Raw genomic sequence first — 27,040 nt, forward strand, 5'->3', positions numbered from 1 at the left:
CTGAATATTCTCCAAAAAGGACAGCTACAAGCTTCTTGAATTTTGAATATCAGCACACTCCGCCTTTTATTACGAGTATTATATACTTCGGTACACTGGCAGTCTGGTGTACTGAGAAATCATGATGTGTATGTAATAACTATATTCACAACTATTCTAACATGTGGCTACGGAGTCAATTGGCGCAGTTGTTAGAGTTGGTCTATCGAGCTGAATGTTGTGGGTTCGAATCCTATACGTCGCAATCTTTTTTTTACCATGTAACTGTGGCCTTGGGACAAACAGATAACATTTTTATTATAGTGGAAATTAACCTTTTTCACAGTTAATCAAGTTGTTGAAACGTCACCCGAGGGTTTTTTTGCAATTCCTCCCTTTATTTAAGATTAGTTATTGATAAAAGGAAATTGATTATTATGCACTCAATTTAACAACCTAGAAAACTATTTTCCGCAAATATTCCTTTTTGAAATCTTTATCATAATAGGAGCAGTTGTTGTCCGTTCGTAGCCATGCTAAAAGCGTTAGGAAAACGATATGCTCAGCTCGAGAATCAAACCAGCATAGTCAGATTCGAAGGCAAGCGCGCCAACTTTATGCCACTCGACCACCTTGTTTATGCTTTACGACCACGCATTACCGTTATGATATACATTACATATGATGATCCTTCATGGCGAGCGGGACTTTTATTAGTACAAGTCCCGTTCAACTATACTTAGTTTAACCTATGCATGCAACTATACTCGTCTGCACTCCAGCGTACTAGCGAGTATAGTTAGTACAAGTGTTAAATTTGAAAAGTTTCAATTATACCAAATGTGAAATGAGGCAATTTAACTTCCTTTGTAGGTGTTTAGATCTTCCATACTACCCCGAATCGGCAGCGAACTCCGGTCATCACTACATAATTTACAATTCTATCTTCCAAGAGCTCAAGGACTTTTTTCTTGATCTTTTTATTGCGCAAGAAACCAAAATGAAGCGTCATGTAGAACATATTGCAGCAGAAAAAGAAGCCAGAAAACGATCCCAAGGCCATCATAAATAAGGAGTGTTGTCTATACAATGGGTGGACAACTGCTCGTACTCAAAAGTATATTTTGAAACAAGGCCAGCTATTATATAATAAATGTTAAGTTTGTGTTGCTCATGCTATATTCGCGGTGACAGTGCTCTTGCCTTTTTCTTGATTATTGATATACCGATTGTTCCTAGTCATGCTTGGCATTCCTTGGCGAGTGTCAAGTGTCCAGTTTATTTTTTTATTCAGCTGGTTTATTGATGAGTCTTCCAGTAAGTTTTGTTTCTGAATCATGTGTTGTAGCCATCACCTGCGCTTCCTTGTACTTATGTCCTAGAGCTACGCAATATTAGAGCACTGTTTCACTACAACTGTTATGCTATATAAGAAGCCTCTTGAGTTATTGTTCTTTCAAGGTGAGCTTCATCAACATCTCCATTATTGAAGCTTTTGTAACTTTTGCAAAAACAAGAAAGCTGTAAAAGGATATTGCAAGTTATTCAGAGTGTTTACATTAGATTGCAAATGACTTAGCAAAGTATCAACTTGTTATTTTTGCTAATAAAAGTTTAGGAAAACTTAAGAATATCAAATAATCGTGTCATTACAGACACCTACTAACAGGGATAATACTCAAATGAAAACTACATAATGCTGTAATTCCATGTTAATAATAAAAATAGATGCGTGCAGAACACATAGCAGTCACCAACAAATATTTGCACCGAATGTTGGAAAATGTGACTTTTCCTGTGCCATTCTGCTAGCATAATGTAACAAATTAATAACATTTCGCCGGAATAGTGTAGGAAAAGTATGGTGAAGTCTTGTAATTGTCATATTTCAACACCCATATCAGAGGCGTAGGCATAAGCTATATTATCATTCAAAGTGCACTAAAAAGTCATCCGTAACAGTAGTTGACCACGCGTCAGCTACTAATTATGTTGGTGCAAATTTGGTTGGCCAAACACTTTCAAATGTTGTGGCTCCTGATACATTAGGTGTTGCTAGGGAATTTTCAGACTAAGGTGCTTTTGCAGGTAAAGCCAGATGAATTTCTTGCAAATATGTGCAATTGTGTTCCATATGTAGACCGCCTGTCAAATGCTGGCAACTTTCAATGGCATAAATCATTCAATTTCACACAAGTATGGAGTGCACCATAGACCTAGAGAGGTTTTTCCTATATCTACATGTTCTTAGCAACCACTGAGCACGCAAAGCATAAATAAAATGCCTGTACGGTATCTAGAACACCCTTATCTCATAAGAATGTTTTTTAAATATGGAGTTTTCATGTTACTATTCATTTGTCTTTTAATTGCTTTTTTGAAGCGGCCTGATTTGCTTTCTTTGGCCAGTGAAATAGAGTTTAGATCAAATCGTAATTAACTTTGTGATGGTGAACACCTTGGCTAACAAATGATGACCTAGAATCGTGTATTTTAACATAATCATTGAAGGAGATAAACATAGAATATCGATTAAATGAAAAGGATGGAAGAATACATTTGACAATACTTGATAGTTTGCCTTTTGATAACATAATATACACACTTTGACATTATGCATAAAGAAATAGGATAAATCATAGATAAATATGAAATAAAATTATATCGTACTTTATTTCCTACGCACATGATTGTAGGAGAACATCACACCTAGCTTTCAGCTATATACAAGATATGTAAACATGAGTGTTAGAATAGAGATATAATATCTGTAGAACTAGGATAATAGATTGCAAGAGATAATTTTATACAACATAGCAAAGGTGAAATAATACAATTAGTTACAAAATAGTACAGGACAAACCAAGACCTACAGAGTCTGGACATTGCATAAAGAGGATATTGCCTGTTCAGCAGGGGGAAAACTATGTGCAGTCGACAGAGACACCGGAAATCAAAATAGAAACAGATTTACCAATTGAAGAGAAATAAATAATCAGTAGAATTGAGACGATCATAGCAAGAGAAGTAATAAATAGAGCGTTGGGTAAGCGTGGCAGTGCATAGAACAAGCAGGCAAGGTCGACTAAGGCAGAGCGATTCTCAGATCATGTTCGGGCTGTAGAATAGACCTATCGATATGAATATACTTAGTGTCCATCACCTCACAGTCTATCTGCATCATGGTCAGCGTTCCTTCAGGTCCCTTCATAGTGTCTACAAGAACATAGATGACTGTGACAGATTATGGTAAGTGATTCATGCAGAACCCTGGCAGTCCATCATACCATGAGAGATCATCAAAATGTAGCAAGGCGGTTAATTGGTGCAGGTGTTAGAGTGTTCGTCGGCCAAGCTGAATCTTGCGAGTTCTAATCCTACGCATTGCAATATTTTTTCCCATTATACAACCAATGGCTTTGGACGCACGGACACGGCTCTTATTATAGTAAAGATTTACACTTTCACAGATTGCTGGGTTGTTGAAACACCTGCTGAGGGTTTGTTCTGAATTCCTCCTTTTCTTTTAGATTAGTCAATGACAAAAGTAAATTCAATTTTAAGGGAAGTAGCGTAGTAAATTGTTGTGAGCTGTTGACATTACGATGGCCTCAGACAGCAGACGTTTAAGTTGAGCATCTCCTGACGATAAAGGTCCAAACACACTCGGAGATTTTATCGCGTGCGTCAGGAGTGCGGAGATATTGCTGGTGTGATACTAAACACACTTGAGCGACTCATCAGCAAACGATAACGTGGGCGCGCTCGCAAACTGCGAATAAAATTCCATATCATTAATTTTTTCGGAGTTGTTAATAAATTTAAGTCAAGATGGCGCTGTCTAGGCAACAATGGAAACAACTTCCACTTTTGTTATTAGGCCTATCTCACTTTCATTGATTGTTCACTACAAGAAGACAGAAGAAAGATATGATTATTATATTTTAACAGGAATATTTTACGATTGTTATGTATAGTTTACTTTATGGTAGTTCTTTAGAATTAATATGATAAATATTTGCTATTCTCATGATGGTCAACCTGCGCAACGACTGACTCCCAAATGTTGGTTTATAACTGGGTTTTTAGTAATTTTTGTGTGTTGTGTCATAAGGATTGGGGAGTGCTTTTATTAAGTCTATGAACAATTTAGTGTTCGTTTTGATGATGTTTCAATCGTAACTACATTGCAAAATGTTGTTGTACACTGGTGAACATCGATACGAAAAAATTACCAGCCATAGAATTGCATTCTGAGAAAAACCAACCAATCGAAATGCTTCTCGCACGTGATAAAGTTGTTATAGAGAATGTCTCTCGTTATCACTCCGCATTAGCTCGCTGAACGAGTTCTAGCGCATATTAGCGCCACGCAGAATGATATCGCACTAAATATGACTGCGTGTGTCTGTATCAAATAAAATGCAGCTTCATCAATTTAATCCAATTGAGACTGAATAGATATGTTTTGGCACAGCTTGAAGGACCAAAATGGGCCAATGAAATATCTGGTCACCTTGTCGTACTGGAGTAAACATGACATTTTTACTTCTCAGTACCACTCATAAACCATACAGCACCTCAAAATAAAAAGGCAAATACCGTACTTTTCGGACTATAAACTGCACCCCTATATAAGCCACATCTGCTTTATTTTTCAAAAACGATAATAAAACAATACATAGGCTGCACCTTTGTATAGGCCGCAGAACTCAGGACGGTGCTTTTTAACACGACAGCGACTTTGCTGTATAAAACGGAACAGTGCTTAACGGCACTGTTTCGTATTAGCTGACGTTTTTAATTTAGTGCGTAACATAACAGTACCGTTAGGCATTGTTTCGTATTTTCTTTCACCGCTCGAGGCGCACTAACCAGAGAATCTGGTTAATGCGCCCTAGCAGGGAAAGAAAATGCCACAGAATAGCCGCACCGCACCCTTATATAAGCCGCATGGCTCAAATCATCAGAAAAAAGTAGCGGCTAATAGTCCGAAAAGAACGGTAATCTATCATTCTTAATATCTCTACTGCGTGACCACAGCAACAAAAGAAAAGCATCTAGGCTTTTACAGAAACAATTAGCACTGCTTAGGAAATTAAGGTTTTGTCATCTTTTGCCTTCATAATTTGAGTTTAATACCCAACATGATGGTCTAAAATATCTGTTTGTTATGTCGACGACAATGTTGAAAATCGTGCGCTGCTACCACAAGACCACAAAATTAGCAAAAAAGGATTGTGCAGTAGTTTTATCACAATTACAAACCTCAAATATTGTATTTTGCCAAATGGAGATAAACAAAACTATTTTTTTGCAACTCGAGATTCTATTAGGCATTACTTTTGAGTAAAAAAATTGTCGACTGAAAAGCAAAGTAAAAAAGAGCCAATCAGTTTTACTTTAACCACTACCCAAGCTCTATGCCAAAAATCAGAATAAAATACTTCCTGATGATTTAAGACTGAATGAGAACCTTTGTAATTAAAAGAAGGGCATAGTAATGTGAAAGTAAGAACTTTGAAAGGTAAAACAATGAAAGAGGAAGACATATGCTGCGAGTATGGAGACAAACTGACCGTTGAGGCTGAGAGCCGGCATGACCAAGGACATCTTCGGACGGCTTGTCTGGTTGTGAGTAACAGCAGGTAACAGCCAGTGATCCTACAGTCATACAACCGTACTATCATTAGTCTTGAGTATAACGCCAACAGATAACCACAGGCTAGTTGCTTGATAAACTACTAGCCAAATAAGAAATTCTAGTTCCGAACAACGGTTATGAGACAAATCCAAAAATTTCATGAATATAGAAGTTTCCGGAAGAATCTAAATAGTAATTCCCTGTTACCATTCAACCCTCAACAAAGGCGACAAGAACACCAAATGCACTCACTTTGAAGAAAGCCAAATACAGTCGACACCCGCAGGATGTGAATAATCTGATCCAATATCGTTTACATTATGGAGATTTTACATGATAGGAATGATAAAATAAATGTAAATTGCTCAATCTAATAGCCTAATTCCAAGTTTTTCCCAAACGCACCTCTTTGGCTCGTCAAACAGAAAAAAACTAAACCTTTTCATTTAATGACTGGACAGTAACTGTAGTATTATTGTTCTCTATCGACAACTTTATCTTTTTTTATCCCTTTCATTTGGTTTAGTGTTCATTATTACAGAAATTTCACAAAGTTATAGGAAGCGTACACACTTAATGAGTACGCTTAAGTGTGTACATCATCTTAAATCAATTTTTCAATTTTTTTCTACGCAGCGAGATCTATGCTGTAAAAAAACCAATTGGATGTTTAAAATAAAGTAAAACTAAAATATATCTTCACTATAATACTATAATGTCGCAGAAAGCCAAATATATTGCCACTCAATGAAAATTCGTAATGAGAAAGTACAATGTATATTAATGCCAGGTTGAACAAATATCTGTTTATGATAGTAAATCTTTTAAGGAACTAACGACCATCGTAAATATGAGTCATGCACACAACGACTTACATTACATACTATTTCTCAGTGTTTACCTTATGGAATGAGACGACGTAGAATGTGTCATTTCTCCTCTGCAGCGCTTCAAGGAACTCATGGGCTTGATAGTAGAGCGAGTCGATCTTAGGTTGCTGGTCATTGTACAGCTGTATCGGGTAGCCCTACAAGGATAAACACTAAACTTGACCTTACAAGCAAGTATCTGCTGTCAGGCATAAATTGAGCCAGATAGCTAAGCGTGTCAAGTGTTGCGCCTGCCATTTGTCAGGTGTCACATGTCAGGTGTCACATGTCATGTGTCACATGTCATGTGTCACATGTCATGTGTCTCATGTAAAGTTCACGTCAAACAGGCAATGCCAATGAGGAAGTAAATAATGAATTTAGTGTCCTTCTCTAGCGGTTTCTACTCACACCTATGCTGTATAGTTAGCCTTACACTGAGTTGGGGCAATACCTCATAAAATTATCGATGTTCCAGTCCAAGAACATCTCCACTGAAAATGACAAAAGAAGAAAAAAACAACTATTTTATCAAGAGGGACGGACAGGAGACTTACTCTGCTGCCTCGTTTGTTATTGCTGCTGTACTTTCTCTTCTGAAAGAGGGTAGATGAAGGGCCCCGTCTCTTTTTGCCATTGCTAGCCTTAGCCGAAGTATTTTGGCTGAGCTTGGCAGCTAATTTGGAGCGAAGAGCCCAGCCTGTGAGTTCATTGGCTAGACGGAGAGCCTCAGTGCTGTTGAGATATTTGGGAGAGCAGATTTTTTGGTCTTCCGGCGTCAAAACCTACAAGAAAGCAGATTCGTAAGACTACTTATTCTTTTCTCCAACCTTACAAAGTTTTGAAAATAGAAAATAACCATTATTTATGTTAAAAACAACCTACGTGAAGGTTGCTAAAAAACTAGATGAAAATTCAAGCCAACAAAGAAGAGGAAATCTTCCAACTTGAATTTATTTCCACTATTCTAAGAGTCATCTATATTCTAGGCTGAGTTCTGACTAATGATGAGAATATTTGTAAGAATAAGGGATTTATTTAAGTACATTCTAGAGTAGTTCAGAAGACAGTACTAGAGGGAAGGGGGGAATAAAAGGAGCTATTAAAATGAAGGCTACTTAATTCTTCTGGTACTAAAATGACAGTCAACTGCCTTAAACAAATTTATCACTAAACTTTGCTGGCTGGAAGAATCAAACAGTAAACTGGGGTCATCAGGAATGATGAACTTAACAGCGAACCCTGTATTACAATATAAAGTCATTTAAATATTATCATATTTATAGCATCCATATAGAGTTGAAGCAAAATGAAGACCATGAACAAATTTTTTACAAAGTGTCTTTTTAGGTGCTGAAAAATTTATGTTGTTCTTCGAATTTTGCACATGTCCCTTTCCTTTATTGAAATTAAAGCAAAGGTTTGAGGGTAAGTTGTGTATCGACACTTTATAACAAAGAAAAGACATCATAGGTGTATGCTGTATGATATCATTTGCTTAGAGGCAAAACACAGCAGCAAGTCAAATCGCTGTATACCATGACTATATTTATTAGCTTCCTTAGCAACAGCATTGTGCTTCCTTAGCAACAATCTTCATTATTACTACAAATTTAAGTTGCTAGACATTTACAACAGCTCTTGTCATTTGCTATGACCCAGATGCATTCAACAGATTTTAAAAAGCCTACAACCTGTTTTCAGATGGAACTTCCTAGGAAACACTGCTTTGACGATTCGTATTAGAATTAGAATTATATGCAAATATTGGTTAGACTAGCTGCATGTCCGGCGTTGCTCGGGTAATAAAAGTCTTTGTGCAGTAAATTTATTTCTATATAACATTAACAACATTTACCATTCTAACTTTCAAACTTCATATCATGAGGAAAATGTTTTGTGCAGTTCAAATAAATTACGAGAAAAAAATAAAACAACTGTAAAGGTTTACAAACTTTGTCAAACGACTGTAACTTTCAAATTTCATATGAGGAAAATTTTTTGTACAGTTCAAATAAATTAAGAGAAAAAAATAAAACAACTGTAAAAGTGTTTAAATGTAAATGTGAAATAATTAGCAAATAATAGCTAAATTAAGTCTGTTTTGTTATATTTGTATACAATAAATATGAACCGAGAAAACAAAATTTGAGATATATATAGATTCAACTACATATAGTTTGGGACGCTTCCTCACAATAAGGTTTTAGTGACATTACACCTACTTTGAGAATTATTTGAGAATTACACCTACTTTAACACAAATCATTAGAACAAAGTGACACTTACTTAACCAACATGGCCAGTTTATCAAAATCTCTTCCTTATCTGATAGAGTAACTCATTTTCAATTGTGCATTTAAAGAAAACAAAGTAATTAATCTAACTGTATAATGCTGACGTATGTCCAATTGCTCTCCTAGATTAGTCAATGCTCTTGTAAACACAAGACAGACAACTCCCTAGGAATAAAAAGGCTTCAGTAGCAGCGGTAAAATGTGGAAATGTCAGTTCATCAGTGCGCATTGAGCATATCTGATAATTTGAGTTGACAGACAGTACAGAGAATTCAAAACTTACCATGAGGTTACTACTGTTGCTTGCTGACTCATTCATCAGAGAAAACTTGTCTACAGTGACATTGTAGAGCCTCTCATTATCTAGCCTGCGAGACGAACTAGGTGGGACCAGTTTATAGTCGACCCTGTTTCTCCTTGAAGCTGCAAGCAGAAATTTTTTTACAGTTTTAATTGATGCTTGCGGTGTACGAAGGAGTTGTCTGTTCTTTGCGTTGAGGAGATAAATCTTAATTATCAATTAAAAACCACTATTTGGGAGAGAAATGGATTGTGAATTTACAGCAAACATTCCATTTATTAATGGTACAAATCTAGTTTTGCCATTCATGACGAAATGAATCTCATACTATCGACACAGTCAACTACAGTTACTTCACAATTTGAAAAAAGTGACATTTCAATTATCAGTAATCCCTCCCGTATCGTGGATGACAGGAACTGGTACCCCACATCCGCGATAAGTGAAAATCGGCAAAATAAAAACTAATTTTTCAAAGTATATCCGTGAGCCAAATTTTAAGACCAGAACACTTGAACTGCTTTTTAAACATATTGTATTTATTTCCTATATAACAAGTAAGTAAATTGAAGTTATCTTGTTTGACCTTCAGTTTATATTTCAACTTCAGTCCCAGTACTTAAGCCAGAGAATGCACTTACGAAATATGGGCAAAGTCCGGACTTGATTTAGCCTGAATAATCATACTTGCGATTAACTGGGTTCATTGTGAGAAAGAAGTCACATGTTTATAAATGTATTCTATGTATATCTATTAATTTTTTTAAGGCTTTTGTTTTATTTTATTTTCAATTTTTTAACGAACATTTTTCAACCCCAAAGTACTGAAACCATAGAAAGTGAGTAGCGAAGGATTACTGTAAAGGTGAATTATAATGGAAATGTTTGTCCCTTTACCAATTTTGATCCAAGCATATGAATTACTAATAAGCCTAGGTATGGTAAGTTAATTAGAAATTCTGAAGCATATGACAAATCATACTCAATTGCCGCAATATTGCATGAACATACATTGTAGAAAGCAATAGTTGAGGTGAAAATACATCAAATCTCTTTGCAAATCGGAAAATAAATTTCGATATCAAAACAATCTGCTGCTTAAGATGCATCGCTATACATTTAGAACTTGGTTAGTTAGTCTTGATTTAATGATTCTATTTTGGTAGCTTGTTAAAAACAATTTAGGTCCTGAATACGTACCTTAGAACTTAACTAAAATAAAAAGCATATTTTCATGAAGAATATTGTCTTGTTTGAGGATATTTTAACAATCTCATTTTTCGATGAATCCAGATTTTCCTTGTGTAATGCTTTCAATGCATCTTCAATCTAACACACTGAGAGGTAAATTTTACGTGTTTCAGCCATAAAAATGTTAAAACCTTTTGATCCATGCTGGTCAGGAGGTGGTTGCTCATGTTGGTGATGTTGAGATGTTCGTGTCTCTTCTTCCATGGAGAGAAGATGTCTTTGAAAATGACTGGAGGGTTCTAACAAAGGCTTTGATTGGTCGAGATCATGTGAAAAGTACTGAGATTGGTTAGCTGAGAGCGACACACTGGAGATGCTGAAAGATACATTATGAAACATGAGTTGCATAAATCTATGCAGTATTTGAGGATATGAACACAGGAGGTTATTTAGATGGATGGTGGTGAGTCAAGGCCACTAAAAAGATCGCAAACATTTAACAAGTTGACAAATGCTGAATAATTTTGGCAAATCATTCTGATTAAATTTTCAATTCATAGCATACTAATATAAAGTATACATGTGAACTTCTTCACTATTTATGATTGGAATCAATTTGACAGCTGACCAGACATACAAAGGTTTATTCTTTCACAGACAAGAGCATACATGAAATATAAAAGGAACATACATGGAAGTGAAACTGAAATCTATGCGAAAAAATACAATATATACCTTGGATGAAAAGGAACAAAGTTGCCTGTGCAATGACCACGTGGCCAAAGAAACTAATTCATCGTAAGTTTAGATGAACAAGGAAAACAATATAAATTAGGCCAAGAAAAAAATCGGTTGATGTTTGTTTATTTCAGAATATGGAGTAAACTAGATCAAGTTGTGAAAGAGCCAACAAATTGATGTTAGTAATTGAGTAGAAAGCTGTCAGAAGGTAAACTGACTAGATGGCCAAAAGATCTACATACAGTCAAACATGGATAACTCGAACTTCAAGGGACCGAGCAAAAGTGTTCGAATTATCAGAGCGTTCAAGTTATCAGAGCACTGTCACAAGTCCATATATTTACTTATTTATTAGTAGATACATGTACATATACAAACTGTAATATAAATCAAAAGCACAAATGGCTTGTTTCAAATTAAATGCTTCTAATGTAAAGTTTAAAACGTTTTCATGAAAAAGTATAGAGATTTTTCTATCACTTGAGATTGGTTTGTTGTTTGAGGTGATGTTATTGCCAGGACGTTTTTCAGATTGACATTGGCAAAACTTGATCGTTGTTGAAATGCTCAAAAGAAAAGACATTTTTTTCTTTTGGGGTTTTACCCACGATCAATTTTGCCGTTTTTTCTTGAAGTTTATGCAGATTACCTTACTTTACCTGGGATTCGTTAAGAGCAACACTCCGAGGCAGTTCAATTAGAAGTTTTACGAGGTTTTACGATACATTCTATATCACTCACGCTTTTTTAATAGATACTTATTGAATGTACACACGTATTCTGTGTTTAGGTCAAACGATGAATAGTTTTTTGTAGCTCAGACAACGTATACGTTTAATTACAACAATTTTTAAGACGTTTTAAACATTCAACATTCCGACGTTGATTCAACACGGAATCAACGTCGGAAAACTATTCATCACGGGCTAGCCGGGTCACGCACTCAAGGATTTTTGCCACGCACATACAAAACAAAAACAACATGCGATTTTTGTTTTGTATGTGCGTGGCGAAAATCCTTGCGCGCGTGACCCGGCTAGCCCGTGCTATTCATCGTATTGCGGTATAAATCAAATTTCTCCAAACTTTTAGAAAAGTCGTTGACAAAAATATTTTGCCGATGGTGGTAATAACGACGCTTATGAATTACCAAAAGATGAAGTTTACCTCTATGGCTTTGAATAAAGTGATTTTCTAAAGCGATAACAACCGTTTCGGTAGCCGTTGGGCAAAAAAACAGTAAGAATTAACAGTGTTGAGTTCGAGTTATCTATAGCAATTTATCATTACGTGGGAACGGACCAAAGGAAATGTTCGAATTAACCATGTGTTCGAGCTATCCGTGGACGAGTTATCCATGTTTGACTGTATATCCTAGTTAATACTCAGTTTGTATGGGGGTAGAGAGCATGACACATTGGGCAAAAGTTCGACTGAATTGACACCTGCCAGTAGGTGATTTACACCTATCAGCAGGTGGAGTGACATGATCTAAGCATTTTACAAGCACCCACAGAATTAAATCTTGTCATCTGTTCTCTGCAGTTGATACTATTACAATTATGAAAATGAGATTTCATAATACGGCTCAGGAACTAATGGTGAATAGAAAAAATAATGTAAATAAAAACTTGAAAATTAAAGATTCAAAAATTCCAGTTTTAAAAATAAAATATAAGCTAATATTAAATTAAAATTGAATTATTCTTGTCAGCCCTATTTGATGCGCTTATTTGAATTTTTAAACTCATTTAAATATATTAGAGTTTGTAAGTTCGGTGCAGAATTATTATTACTATTGCCATTATTAGTATTGAACCATCGAGTGTCTATCATTAATCGCTTAACTATGTGTTTCAGAAGGGTGAAAAGGTCATCTAATTTGTCTAAAGTTATTGAGTCGAAATGTCGAAATTATTAAATATGCATAATATTTACTGAGCAAAATTATTAAAATATGAAAAGCCAGTCTAATCAGTGTCTATACTATGAAAATAAAATCTAATAATTAGGAGTTATGTACACATTGTCTATGATAACTCTACATAATAAAGCTTTTTGACAGAGAAGCTTTAGTCATTGATCACTACCATCCTAGCAGTCTAGTGTGCTATGAGAAATCATCAGGTATAATAGCTATATGCACAATTACTTCTAAATGTTGAAGGGCAGTAGAATGGCACACAAGTTAGATTGTCGGTATAGCAAGCTTATTGCTGTGAGTTCAAATCCCACACGACGCAATCTTTTTTAACACCACAGACTTGGGTGTAATTATAGTATAGATTGATGCTTACTACTGAATCTACCAAAAACCAACAAACAAACTAAACTCGGGATATTTACTCAGACTTACCTGTTGTTGGTGAATGCATTAAATGTAAAGAGAAGGCAGAACGAAAAAACAATGGATGAAGCAAGCTTCCTTTTTGTTGGTGGAGACAGGAATGTATTGCTGCACCTGAGGGATTCATTCTACAACCAAAAACTTGCGAGATCAGCTAGCAATTGAAAATAATCCTTTCATTTAAGGACGCTTATGAAATATTTCGCTAAACCACTGTCAACTGTGATATACAAGAAAATACATGACAGTAAAATAAAGATACCATAAAACCTCTATTTGAACGCCACAGGGGAGGGGGTTTAACCCCTGTCCTATGGTGGTATTAATTAGAGGTGGCATTTAATTAGAGGTGGCATTTAATTAGAGGTGGCATTTAATTAGAGGTGGCATTTAATTAGAGGTGACGTGAAAATAAAAAGTGGCGCTGTACTTTCTGATTAGTTTGTCAAAATTCTGGGAAAATAAATTTCATCTTTCACAGGCGAAGCGATGCTAAAGTCGCCTATATTTTGTACTTTCTTTTTGACCAAGCCGCGTTAATGCCGTCATACTCTGCATTTTCGCTAAACCACTTTTGCATATCTACATCAGAGTATTGGACTTAGCTCAACAAGGATCTACTTCAATTTTAAAGTATTTGCGGGATACAGTTGTTAATTATGTTGTTGTCTCTTCCAAAGTTATAAAAAATACTAAAGATTCGGAATTAGAAAATGTAAATAGCGTTTCAAATTTTTGAAGACGTTTTTAAATTTTTAAAGGTAGAAAACGCCATAATAATGGCTGTTACTATGTTGTACGGTGTTCCTGAAGAGTATTCTCATCGCACATGAAAAGTATCTTTAAAGTCATCAGGGGGATTGTAAACCACATTATGGATAATTCTGAAAACAATGAATATGATTTAGACTTTAAAGACTTCGAATCGGAGTGTAGTTCTGATGACTGTGATGATCGACCTTCTCAAGTACACCATCACTAAACTCATGACAACCACCACAGCAACAACGAAAAATGTTATACATGTATGTTATGGGTTCGTAAAGATCAAAAAATGTCGAGGTGACATTCAATGAAAAGGAAGCATTGTATTTTTCAACCCTTTTCCACGGTGGCATTCAAATGAAGACGGCATTCAAATAGAGGTTTTACAGCTCTTTGAACAAAAAAGGGTTTCACAACTCCCAACAGAAGATGGGTAAAACATACACAAGAGAAACTAGAGTTGCCCCTTTTAATATCGGAATCGGTATCGATATGGGCATTAAGTATCTGAATCGGTATCAACCGATCTTTTCTTAAAAAATCGGAAACTTCAGATACTTTTTACATATCAACTATTTAGCAGAAAACAGTACTTGAGCCTGCTACACACACTAATAAAAAATCATCAGCTGCAAGTTCTTTATTTTGCCTAATGAACTCTGGGCCTGTCACACAATCTATTTCATGGCTGTAGTCTGATAAACATCCACACAGCCGAGGAATCTTTTGGCTTTAGTCAGGACGTAATCACAAAGTGCAGTATTTCCCAATTACAGCGATATGATTTATTGCAGCCAATCACGAACAAGAGAACAATGATGAAAACAAGAATGTGATGTAATGTTTCTATTTACTAGCATTGCGAAAGTAATTTGAGCAGCTGATGCATAAAGTCTGATGCATCTATCTCTCTCTCTCTTGATCCTGACGATATATTGTGTCGTTTGTATGGCATAAAATAACCTCAATGGCTTATCGGTATTTAGCCTGTCCTTCATCCTCTGTGGCAAGTGAGTGCTTCTTCAGCACGACTGGCTACATCGATAGTTATAGAAGATAGAGACGTCTCACTAAGAGAATTGAATCACTAACGGTAATTAAACGAAACATCTATTTGCTCTAAACTTGTACAGACGCAGCAGTTCGATCAGCAGTAGAAGAGAGACTTCATTATCACAGATAAAACTGTACTACTAACAGTAATTACAATTATTAGTAACAAATTACAAGAAACATGGACTGTTTTGTTACTACAGCGCGGTATGTCAGCATGTGAATATATATACATATCCTTTTTCCATAAATACAAACAAACAAATACATCAATATTTATATTTTCTTTGCATTATATTTATATTTGCATAATAAAACTAACAACTATTTATGCAACACAAAAGATCTGAATCGGTATCTGAATCGGATTATTTTTCAATAAGAATCGGTATATCGGATCGGTATCGGATTATTTTTTAATAAAAATCTCTATCTGAATCGGCTGGTGAAATAAGAATCGGGGCATCTCTAATAGAAACAAGTGTACTGTGAGCTGGCCAATGTAGGCTACCAGCCAATGCTGAGTTGCTCATGCAGAGGCTAAAGGTCAACTTTGAGTGTCTAGTAAAGACAAAACTAAATCGCTCAATATAGTTTCAAGTCACAATTATACATATGAAATATACATACAAGAAATATATACATTTATATAATAAAAATATATAATAAATATATATATTTCTTATATATAGATTATAAATATACATATGTATGTACATGCAATGTTCATTTACAATTTGTTCATTTTTTCTAAATAGCGAAGTCTACTCAGCAAAGTAAAACTAATAACACAAATTTTGTATGTCTACAATAAAGCAAAACAACATAATATTTTACAAGAATTATTATGATAATAAAACATTATGATTTTATAAAATAATTTACTATCTGTCCGTCGTCTATCTGTATCAAGGCTAAAATATAAGAAAACTTTCGACGATACTCCAACTCGTGACAATTCGGATTGGTGGACCGACGGATGTAACACCTGTACCAGTTTATCGCCTTTGCATTCATGAACAATTGCAACTATCTTATTCTCTGTTTTGTTACACATCTGACGATCTCTCATGGTGAACTAGATTGTTGCAAAAGTTGTATATAATATAATAAATACAGCGCTGCACACATGTTGTTTTTTCATAAGATAAAACACAAGGGATAAGATAACATTAAAATCGAATTTGAGAATTTGCCACTTTAGGTTGCACAGAATTTTTTATGTGGCACGAAGTAAAAACTTCACATAAATTCTTTATGTTATCTGAAATTTACGTTACAGGAGCGTCAACTGTACCTTCTAAAGGTACGGCCATACGTAACGATTTTTTCGATAGTTCTGACGAAATCATGAAACGAATGAAAAACACAGAATTATTCTGCCGAAATTCACAGATTTGTCTGAGCTGTGCAAGCACCAAATTTTTTTTGATTTTTTAATATTTGATCGCACTAGAGATGTCAACTCTTTTTACAACGGAAATTTTGCTGTTAAAAAAATTATTATTAACCCATTCAGGACTAATTAGTTATTGGTTGACTGCTCCTCAGCCTAATTAATTTTTCAGTAGCCTTACAATTAAAATAGAGCTACACGAAATTGAGTATAACTAAAGTTATTTTCAAAATAATCTGGATTTGTTTTTTGCAGCTTAACGAAGAAATTCCAGGCTACAATTTGATATAAATGTCTGTACACCTTTACAGATTCTACTAAACACAATTTCTAATACTTCCGTGAACTTGTTTTGATCAAAATCATTTTATATGTTTCATAGCAGCTCACAAGCAGTTTTTTGGTACTGACATTGTTGGACCTATGTTAGATTGATAGCAAACTTTATCAGCAGCAAATAAAAAAGATTTCTCAATTCCAAGCAATAGAACAGGTGTTACGAGCTTCTAACCAACACTACGTCGCTGACAGTTTAATCAATTGTATAATCAAACAATTGTTGGTAAAAAGGAAATGAGTTGCCGCTATGCTGTAACTCCGAACAATAGAAAACCAACAATAGCTCAATCTAAGCAGCTGCATCGTGTGTACTACATGTCGAATTGCGCTGGTACATTTATTGTGTGTCGTTATACGTGTCTTGGACTATACAAATTGTAAAAGCTGCTAGAATCGTGCATGCTAATAATTTGTTTAGCCAATTAAAAGTGTTTAGTCGATGATTTCGGTGTGCATGCACAGCTCTGACAGTTCTGTGAATTTGAATAATTCTGTGTTTTTCGTTCATCTCGGTCAGAATCAATGAAAAAATCGTTACGTGTGGCCGTGCCTATACGCTGCGCCTACTTGGGTGAATATTCTTCATAGGGAATGACACACTAATAGCCATAGTCAGTGCATAAATTTGAGTGTCCTGACATTCATAATATCTGTACAATAAATGCAAATGAATTCTGGTATTTTGGTTCCAATCCGCTAATTCTCCAACTCTCCAGCATTTCAAATTGTTCCATAACTAGAAAAGCACTAGTATCCAGTATCTATTGCGCCCATAACAGACGGAAGAAGACAAATCCAAAAATAGTATTAAAGCGATAAAATAAAAGTTGAATGGCACTTCTTTAAAATCACAAAGATGTCCTGTTAATCCAACTAAGCCATGAAAGGAAGGGGCGCGTACCTCACGCCGCAAACTGCTGATGAGTTCTTTGAGCGTTTGGTTTTCTATCTCAAGCTTTTCAGACTTGGCCTTCTCTGCTTCCAAGTCATGCTCAAGCTGCTGCAGTAGCTCCTAGCAACACAAGGACGAGATAAGGAGTATTAGAAAGGTTAGTTCATACAGTAAGTAAGAGCCACTCTACTCTAGAGTTTTCAGAGATTGATAAACATCGATAGTTGAAGTTAAAAGGCAGATGGAAGTGGTGTGTTTTACAAGCACTTCATGACAGTTCACAAAATCAAACCTAATGTAAATGTTCTTTACCATAGAAAAATAAACGGGTAACATCTATGGCACCATTAACAATGGTTCTCCATACGCTATTCTTATGATGAGAATTTTAAATGAAAACAATATATCTGGAAACTGTCGTGTTCAAATAAAACAGCACATAGTCAACAAAACAAGGCAACATGATTAACAATCATCACATACCATCATCGCAACTGTTACGGGGTTATTGCAGCTGCGGCAGGTTAAACAAAAAAGCCGAAATAATCATTTTCTGTTAGAAGCGCAGCGGAGCTGTGTATTTCGGTTGCAAAGTAATAGAAAATGTAAACAAGTCGTTCTGAAAGGATGTATGGAAAGATAAAGACAAACACTCTTGGTGTGGCACTGATATGTCCTTGACATCATAAGTGCAACGTCTATCAAACTTGATTCTTAGCTTAAGCGCCATTCACCCTACCTCCAACCGACGCTCATTTCAACAAAAAAAATTGAATGAAGGCTGGTCAGGAGTACAAATATAAAAGTTTATATCTAATCATCAATGGCTAACTCGTTAGCCTCATAACAACTTACATAAATTATCAACAGTGATCAATGTTTAACACAAACAAACCTATCTACCAGAGCATTTTATCCGCAACAACAAAGCATAAGTTGTAGTAATGATTAAAAAATGTTATCACCACCAAACTCAGTTAGTTGAAAGAAATATATACTATTGACAAATATTTAAACATCAGGAGCGTCCTTATCAACCTATAAAGACTCGTACCCTGGTAGTGCTCTGTGAGACATCCTCAGGTGCACCAATAAAGCACAGAGAATAAGTATGTGTACAATAATTCTGACATCAGAGAAGGTGGATTATTGGTACAGTTGGTAGCCAGTTGGGCGGCAAAGCTTGATGTCGCAGGTTCAAATCCCGTATAATGCAATCTTTTTTCCACCTCCAGCAGCGGGTTCGGACAGACACGGCTCTTATTATAGTAAAGACTAGTACGCCAGTAGTATAGTGTGCGGTGAGAGATCGTCATATGTAATCACTATATGCGTAATTATTCCGTAAGATGATCTAGTGGCACAATTGGTGGTAGGCCTAGCTGTGAAGTCAGATATCCACATTCCATTTCTTCGCGATGAATTTTGAGTGATACAGTTTATTGTGAGTATTTTTACATGATACACAGGTGTGGTCGCACAACTCCCAATTGTTCGTAGCTGACGAGTTTACATGCTACGAAGAAATTGTTGCACAACTCCGCTTTTTTTATATTAGCCTGTTGCGCTTTTAGCTACAACGGGGCCCATAGTTTATATCACGACTGACACTATTAAAATGGGTCCAGGGTCAAATGTCAAAACGTGTGAGAAATTTTTCTTTCAAATTCGGAGCTAATATTTTTTATTTCGGAGATTGAGAACAGAGCTGCATAGAGATGCTGTAAGGACGTCACCAATGACGAAGATGAAAATCCAACCTCCGATCGCAAAGTTTTATGCAATAATACAAATATTGATGTTTACATCATACACAGTACTTCGTTGTTGATAACATGTTTTTAAAAATACCCTCTTTGAATCGAAAGTTCGAATCGCTTTGAAGAATTAAATATGTGACATTTAATAAAACTATTTACATTCTACGAAGATGAAAAATAGTACATAAACTTGTAGCAACTGATACTAGTGATAGATACAATGGACTGAACGCCACCAGAGCTGTGAACTACCTAACAACAATTGTCATAGCAACGGATCATAAGCCGACACCAGCTGGCAGGTCAAGAAGGGGTAAAGCAAAGAGGGAAGTTTTATGTTAACCTCTGCTAAGCTGACTACTTAAAGGTTGACTTGCAACAAAATTCACATTACAGTTATTTGGTATCAAAAGATTCACCATGTCTTACTCTGTTGTATTGTGGGTGCAAAATATGTGGAAATGTGATTACAAGCTCTTAAAAGCTCAAAAACGAACATATAATCACCGCCATCCCGAGACCGTCATAGATTAGAATCTCTTTCCAAAACGGCTCAAATGGGACGTAGTTGTACAAGATGGCTTCTGTTTACACTCTCATGCAACCTGATTCGTCGGAATATTTCACAAATATACTTCATGCATTCAATAAAACCATGTCTATTACTCTTACGCATCTGTTTTATCGTCATTGTAATGCTGTCACTTTCAGCACTGACATCTTATAACTTACCGTAAAAACTTGTTTAATTTTTTAACCTTAGATCGAAGGAGTACATATCATTGTCTGATAATCATGACGAGCCTGTTGGTCACCTGTGATAATCGAAAAATGCTGTAGAAATGATTTGCGAAGTATTGGGTCACATGATCAGATTACGATTAGACGATTAGACCAAGTCAAAACAAAACTGTAAAATAGCGAGCATCTGTATTTGATACGGGGTCTTCAGTAAAACCCGAAGTGCTTGTCATAAACTAGTGCTACGAGAAGTTTTATATTGAGCCTTTTATTGGCCTTTCAATTCACGTGAGAACATGACGTGAGAACATGACGTGACAAGAAAATAACCAAACTGTAATGACAACGACAGAGAAATAAACTGCATGATTGCAATCTACGGCGGCTTTCCGTTTTTGAGCTTTTAAGAGCTTGTAATCACATTCCCACATATTTTGCACCTACAACACAACAGAGTAAGACATGGTGAATCTTTTGATATCAAATAGCTGTAGTGTGAATTTTGTTGCAAGTCAACCTTTAAAATAAAATTAGTAATAATCGGAGAGCTCTGACCCACCTTCCTTCGTTTCCTAGACAGAGTTGCAGCCTCCCGGTTCTTGATCATACGCGCCTGCTTCTTGTCATATTCTGTCAATGGTTTAGTGGCTAACACAGATTGATTGGCAGGCTGAGATGAAGGCCCCTTCCTTGAATTGCTTTGCTGCTTGTTAAAGCTCAAACTATTTGACTATAAATATATAGGCTACAGACATAAGTAGTATTCCCAGTAGTAGACAGGTGCTATTATATATTATTAAAACTCTTTTAGACATAGATATTAATACTATCAGTTCGAATGATGTTTATCGAACAAATAAATAAAATAGACAGCTGGATTGAACTTCTGCATAAAATCTGAGAATCAAAAAATCCAGCGCGTATCCGATTGGTGATGGGGAGGCAATAAAACAGTCATCGATTTCATATTATTCTGCAGATAATTAAATCAGCTGAAACCTTGTCAATTTCTAAAATTCATGTCGTGAACCTACAGCATTTTTGTGTCCTTCCACCAATAATGCGCAGTTTCTTGGAAATAATCATAGCATTGCAATCTGCAGCAAAAAATTACTACTCTCACAAATTTTTGATGTTCCATATTAGATGCTGAAAAAAGAATAACCCATGAATTACATAATGGATTTCCCCACAACTGAGGTAAATTCTCATAGATCAATCTATTCATCAACAGAACACAGCATTTAGTAGTGTTTAGTATTGTGTTGGTGTTACACCGTCTTTAGTAGTGTTGGTGTTACATCGTCTTTAGTAGTGTTGGTGTTACACCGTCTTTAGTAGTGTTGGTGTTACACGGTCTTTAGTAGTGTTGGTGTTACACGGTCTTTAGTAGTGTTGGTGTTACACGGTCTTTAGTAGTGTTGGTGTTACACCGTCTTTAGTAGTGTTGGTGTTACACCGTCTTTAGTAGTGTTGGTGTTACACCGTCTTTAGTAGTGTTGGTGTTACACCGTCTTTAGTAGTGTTGGTGTTACACCGTCTTTAGTAGTGTTGGTGTTACACCGTCTTTAGTAGTGTTGGTGTTACACCGTCTTTAGTAGTGTTGGTGTTACACCGTCTTTAGTAGTGTTGGTGTTACACGGTCTTTAGTAGTGTTGGTGTTACACGGTCTTTAGTAGTGTTGGTGTTACACGGTCTTTAGTAGTGTTGGTGTTACACGGTCTTTAGTAGTGTTGGTGTTACACGGTCTTTAGTAGTGTTGGTGTTACACGGTCTTTAGTAGTGTTGGTGTTACACCGTCTTTAGTAGTGTTGGTGTTACACCGTCTTTAGTAGTGTTGGTGTTACACGGTCTTTAGTAGTGTTGGTGTTACACGGTCTTTAGTAGTGTTGGTGTTACACGGTCTTTAGTAGTGTTGGTGTTACACGGTCTTTAGTAGTGTTGGTGTTACACCGTCTTTAGTAGTGTTGGTGTTACACCGTCTTTAGTAGTGTTGGTGTTACACGGTCTTTAGTAGTGTTGGTGTTACACCGTCTTTAGTAGTGTTGGTGTTACACCGTCTTTAGTAGTGTTGGTGTTACACGGTCTTTAGTAGTGTTGGTGTTACACGGTCTTTAGTAGTGTTGGTGTTACACGGTCTTTAGTAGTGTTGGTGTTACACGGTCTTTTCAAGATGGAGTTGATAGGCAAGTTTGCGTCATCTGCTAGATGATAATATTAATAATATTTAATGCTGGCGAAGGATGGAAACGTCACTTGCGAATGATGCGTAAATGATGCTATTCCATTTTAAACATTTTTTCAATTCAGTCGTTCCAATTTCAATTTGAGATGTTGGCTATGACATCGGACATAGAATTCCTTATCTCTTTTAACAAAACGCCTGCAATAACTCACAACATACGAAGAATGTCCGATGGAAACGCTTATGGCTGGGTAACTCTACCATTACAATTATTACTCCACAATTATCCCATGGCCGCACAATTTTAAATCTGCACATTGTGTGTGTAACCGCAGCAAACAACTCAACTATGCGTTGGCTACACATTTTGTCTGCCGCTGTAGCCAGATCATTACTGTATGTGATGTCATGCATGGAGTATCCCAACCACAACATTCTTGCAATAAGCCGATTCCAATGCATTTGTCGACAAACAAAAATTTTACAATCCGCTGGAGTATAAAATCATTTGCCAAGGATAGAATCGAGATGAGAATTCCCACAAAACATCACACAGATAAGACACTGCCAAGCTCAGTAGTAATCTGAGGTAAACAAGTATTCAAATGAAAAATCATTATCTCTCTATGTGACGCAACAATGCCATATTGTTGCTCAATAACATTATAGCTATTTCATTATTGGATAACCAAAAAAAAGCCTCACAGTAAATAAAAAAAATAGAAATTTCAAAGGGAGTCAGACCTCCAATGAACTGGCATAAAGAAGGCAAGTTATCAAGCAAAGATGTAACATAGTGGCTTGATACCAGGGTTGAAGAAAATGACCACTTTTTTTAAATCAATTTTTTCAATGTTATAAATTTATTTTGATAAATTTGATAATTTTGTTCATGTAAATTGTCTGTGCATTGCATTGCAAATCAGAGTGCTGGTGAACTCGCTATTCAGTATTGGTGGCTTACATGGTTTAATTTGACGAATTCTTATATCTCTTGCATTCAACAGACATATAAAATAATAATGTAGTAACCACATGTAAATTAGTAGACTAGAGCGACTAGCAGTTTCACACCAAGTACAAATGAAAACAAAAAACACAGTCAGATACTAACTAGAGACTGTACTAGTTACCATGGCTACCCTACAATTAATCCTGCTTTGAGGTTTGCTACATAAACCAAAACCTGGTTCACACTATATCGACGTAGGTCAGCGTTTTCCTTTCAGTGTTCATCGTCGATTATGTGAACCATGAACCGAAAGAAAAAGGTTTGTTTGAATAAACCTCTTTGTAAAAACAAAGAGGTTGTTTGTGAAAATTTAGAAAGAAAAATGAGAACACTACGTCACTGATGCAAACGCGGATGGGTTTGTGATAGTATGAACATCGTTATCACCGACAATCACCAAAGTGTTGTAGCATCAACCGAGACATGTAATCTAGTGTGAACCAGCCTTTTTAGGTACTAACTTCAGTCCTATTTCTGTAGCACTGTACTACACGTGCAGTCAATTAATTCCGTTACGCTTGCTAATTCATGACAGTGAGATTAGCGAGCGTAACACTGTAGACAACTGTAACACAAACTTAATCAAATCTATGTGTTTGTAGAATTTATAGATTTTATAGATGTTTATAGATTCTATAAAACACGCGCATCAAAATAAGATGGTTTGTCAAAAAACACCAATTTTTACAACTTAACGATAAAATTAAAAGAATCGTGATTTTTCTCTGAGTAAATCATGATTTAAATCAACAATTTAAATCATTTAATTTTTTGTTTGCTAACCCTGGCAAACTTACCCCTCTGCAAAATGGTTAAAAATTGTCCTTATAGTAATTTATATAATCTGTAACTTGTGAGAGCTTTAGATCACAAGCTTAATAGCCAATCTGCCCCAGAAAAGATGGTTTGAATTTTAATTATCTTGCAAAAGTTTGAGAATAAATAAGAAGTCATAACATACATTCTGCAGAGAAGTTGGTCTGACATTGCTAACTTGGACTTTACGAGTTTTCTTTGCCTCATCGACAGCCAACAAAACAGGCTTTCTCTCCGCCTACAATTGCAACACAGACAACTCTAGCCCTCCTGTGAACACAAGCACTGTTATCTGTTATATTGGTAAAACAGACAGAAGCCTACCTGACTGGTAACTGTGTATATGACAGTATTGCTGGTGTCGGTTGCCTCCAACTTGGGCTGTATTCTAGGGAGATTGGATGTAGGAAATGTTTGATCAGTAAGAAGAGAAATAGGTTGAGAGACGACATGGAGAGGGGACAACTGGGGCGAAAGTATATTTACCTACAAAATAAATCAAATTTTTATTAGGCGCTATGAGATTGCAAATAACTACATAAATACCTCTAAATGATTACAACTTAAAGAAATTGTTGTAGACAGCTCCAAGGAATTTTGCTTTAAGCAAAAACACTCTTTTTCTTGTTACAGTTGCAGCAGTGAAGTATTAGTACATAGCTTACGCATATCACAAACTGATCAACAAAAAGGTACAATTCAATCTATTACACCGCTAAGCACAATGTAAATCAATAGATCTACGCGCTGATGCCAAGAGTTGAAATACAAGTTAAGAGAAAAAGCTGCCTTAGCAGTTTTACGGGCATGCTGGCAAGCCCGGCTAGTACATGAAATAGTGCATAGTAAATTTCCCTGCATATTTTTAACAGACGCGACAAAAACGATGCGAACTAACGCAACAATCGATACTTATGAATATTCGAGTGGCGCTGTCAATACAGCGTTACGCTCAGTCATCCAAGCCATCAACAAACAGCTAAATTAGGAGGCTTATGGGTCTGTAGCGCATCTAATCTTTCACACTCCACTTGTTTCCTTCCTCTAATGGATGAGAACTCACACGCTCCAGTGAAGCATAAAGTGAACTGAATGGGCCTGAACATCACGACTAACCAAACATGTATTTCCTTCCACGTGTAATAGCTATGGTTAACAGCCCTTAAAACTCATAGCAAGTACTCGCATATACACCAGTTTTATATATATATAGTATATATATATACTATATATATACTATATATATGCTATATATATGCTATATATATAGTATATATATATAGTATTTATATACTATATATGTATAGTATATATATATATATACTATAGATATAGTATATATATACTATATATATATAGTATATATATAGACTATAGATATAGTATATATATACTATATATATATAGTATATATATTATATATATATAATATATATATACATATATATATATTATATATAATATATATATACATATATATATATACTATATATATACACTATATATATATATTCCGGAATTGCGTAGGGAGTGTCAGAAACCCTAACGGCGGAATAACAGCATTCACATGGCTCTGTCTACTAATTCTGTTTCTACAGCAAGTAACAGCGTAAACCAATCAATTTTAACTCTTGCAAAGGGCATTAGAAAAAAAAGTTCACTTCCATTTTAACCATTTTCAAATTTTATCTTCTTTAGTTATAATAACAATCTTTATTTGAACAATATAGGGGAAAAAATTGATACGACTCATTTGTTAGTAGGTCATGGATGTTTGTGATGCAAATGAAGAATTTTATGATACTAAATATAATTTTCCAATATATTTTGAGTCATGAAATAATGATGAATGTGTGTTCGCTGGATATGATGCTACTGTAAATGTTTTAAAAGCTTTAAAAATTGTACGAAATTTTATGGTTCTAGCTCGAATTACTGTGAAACATGGTTTTTTTCTGTTTGGCGACATTTGCTGTGAGATGGACTTTTTTTACCCAATATTATTGCATTACGAGCACATTTAGATATATTTAAAATACAAGTTTTAAAACTTTGGATCGTTGGACAAATTTCCCAGGAATACTGACAGCATTGACAAGGAGAGCCAGGGTTCAAAGGGTTAACTTATAACTAGGCCCAACTAAAGGCGTGGTCACACGAGCACCGAACCGACGTAGGATCGGTTAGGTTCGGAGGCTGGTTCGGTTCGTGGCACATGTCACACGGCCATCGAAGTAACTTCGCTTCCTAGATACCATACGTATAGAGACAGGACACGGTTTCATTAGTAGTTGTTATGTATTTGAGTTAAATATTTTTATTGTAAACAAAAAAACTTTGAGGAACAATTATAAATTATAATTACACAGCAGATTTATCAGAAGATCGTTCGGCTGCTCAAAATAAATCACTCGATACAAATATTTTGCTAACCCTTCCCATTGTGAAGGATTTTCCCTAATACTTTTATATTACTACACCTTCAAGAACTCACGGGCTATAGTTTAAATGCTGTCAGATTAATATTAACCCTAATATTTAAATAGGCCTAGATAGCTACACTAAACTGTGATGAACAGTGTTAGCATAGCCACATAACCCTGAAAGGATGACTTTCGGGTTATTGATATTGCCCACAGCTACACTAAACTGTGATGAACAGTACTAGTGTAACCCCATAACCCCGAAAGGATGACTTTCGTGTTATAATTG

General features: G+C 35.7%; 2 protein-coding genes across 2 annotated transcripts in view; one reads left to right on the plus strand and one right to left on the minus strand.

Moving 5' to 3' along the window:
* Positions 1-1,511, plus strand: part of LOC137398587 (uncharacterized) — a 47,249-nt gene extending 45,738 nt beyond the window's left edge. Inside the window, exon 11 of the mRNA XM_068084747.1 lies at positions 853-1,511. Within this exon, the coding sequence (XP_067940848.1) occupies positions 853-1,051 (199 nt within the window). The 3' untranslated portion in view covers positions 1,052-1,511. The remainder of the gene's footprint in view (positions 1-852) is intronic.
* Positions 1,512-2,449: 938 nt separating this feature from the next.
* The window catches only part of LOC137398982 (cyclic AMP-dependent transcription factor ATF-6 alpha-like), a 39,372-nt gene continuing 14,781 nt past the window's right edge, over positions 2,450-27,040 (minus strand). The window contains exons 5-15 of the mRNA XM_068085141.1: positions 24,653-24,814; positions 24,474-24,566; positions 20,875-21,045; positions 17,824-17,934; positions 13,379-13,497; positions 10,473-10,657; positions 9,073-9,212; positions 7,050-7,277; positions 6,525-6,650; positions 5,559-5,643; positions 2,450-3,195 (exon numbers count right to left, since the gene is read on the minus strand). Of these exons, the coding sequence (XP_067941242.1) occupies positions 3,065-3,195; positions 5,559-5,643; positions 6,525-6,650; positions 7,050-7,277; positions 9,073-9,212; positions 10,473-10,657; positions 13,379-13,497; positions 17,824-17,934; positions 20,875-21,045; positions 24,474-24,566; positions 24,653-24,814 (1,551 nt within the window). The 3' untranslated portion in view covers positions 2,450-3,064. The remainder of the gene's footprint in view (positions 3,196-5,558; positions 5,644-6,524; positions 6,651-7,049; positions 7,278-9,072; positions 9,213-10,472; positions 10,658-13,378; positions 13,498-17,823; positions 17,935-20,874; positions 21,046-24,473; positions 24,567-24,652; positions 24,815-27,040) is intronic.

Source organism: Watersipora subatra, chromosome 6, assembly GCF_963576615.1.
Source record: "Watersipora subatra chromosome 6, tzWatSuba1.1, whole genome shotgun sequence".
Lineage (NCBI taxonomy): Eukaryota > Metazoa > Bryozoa > Gymnolaemata > Cheilostomatida > Watersiporidae > Watersipora > Watersipora subatra.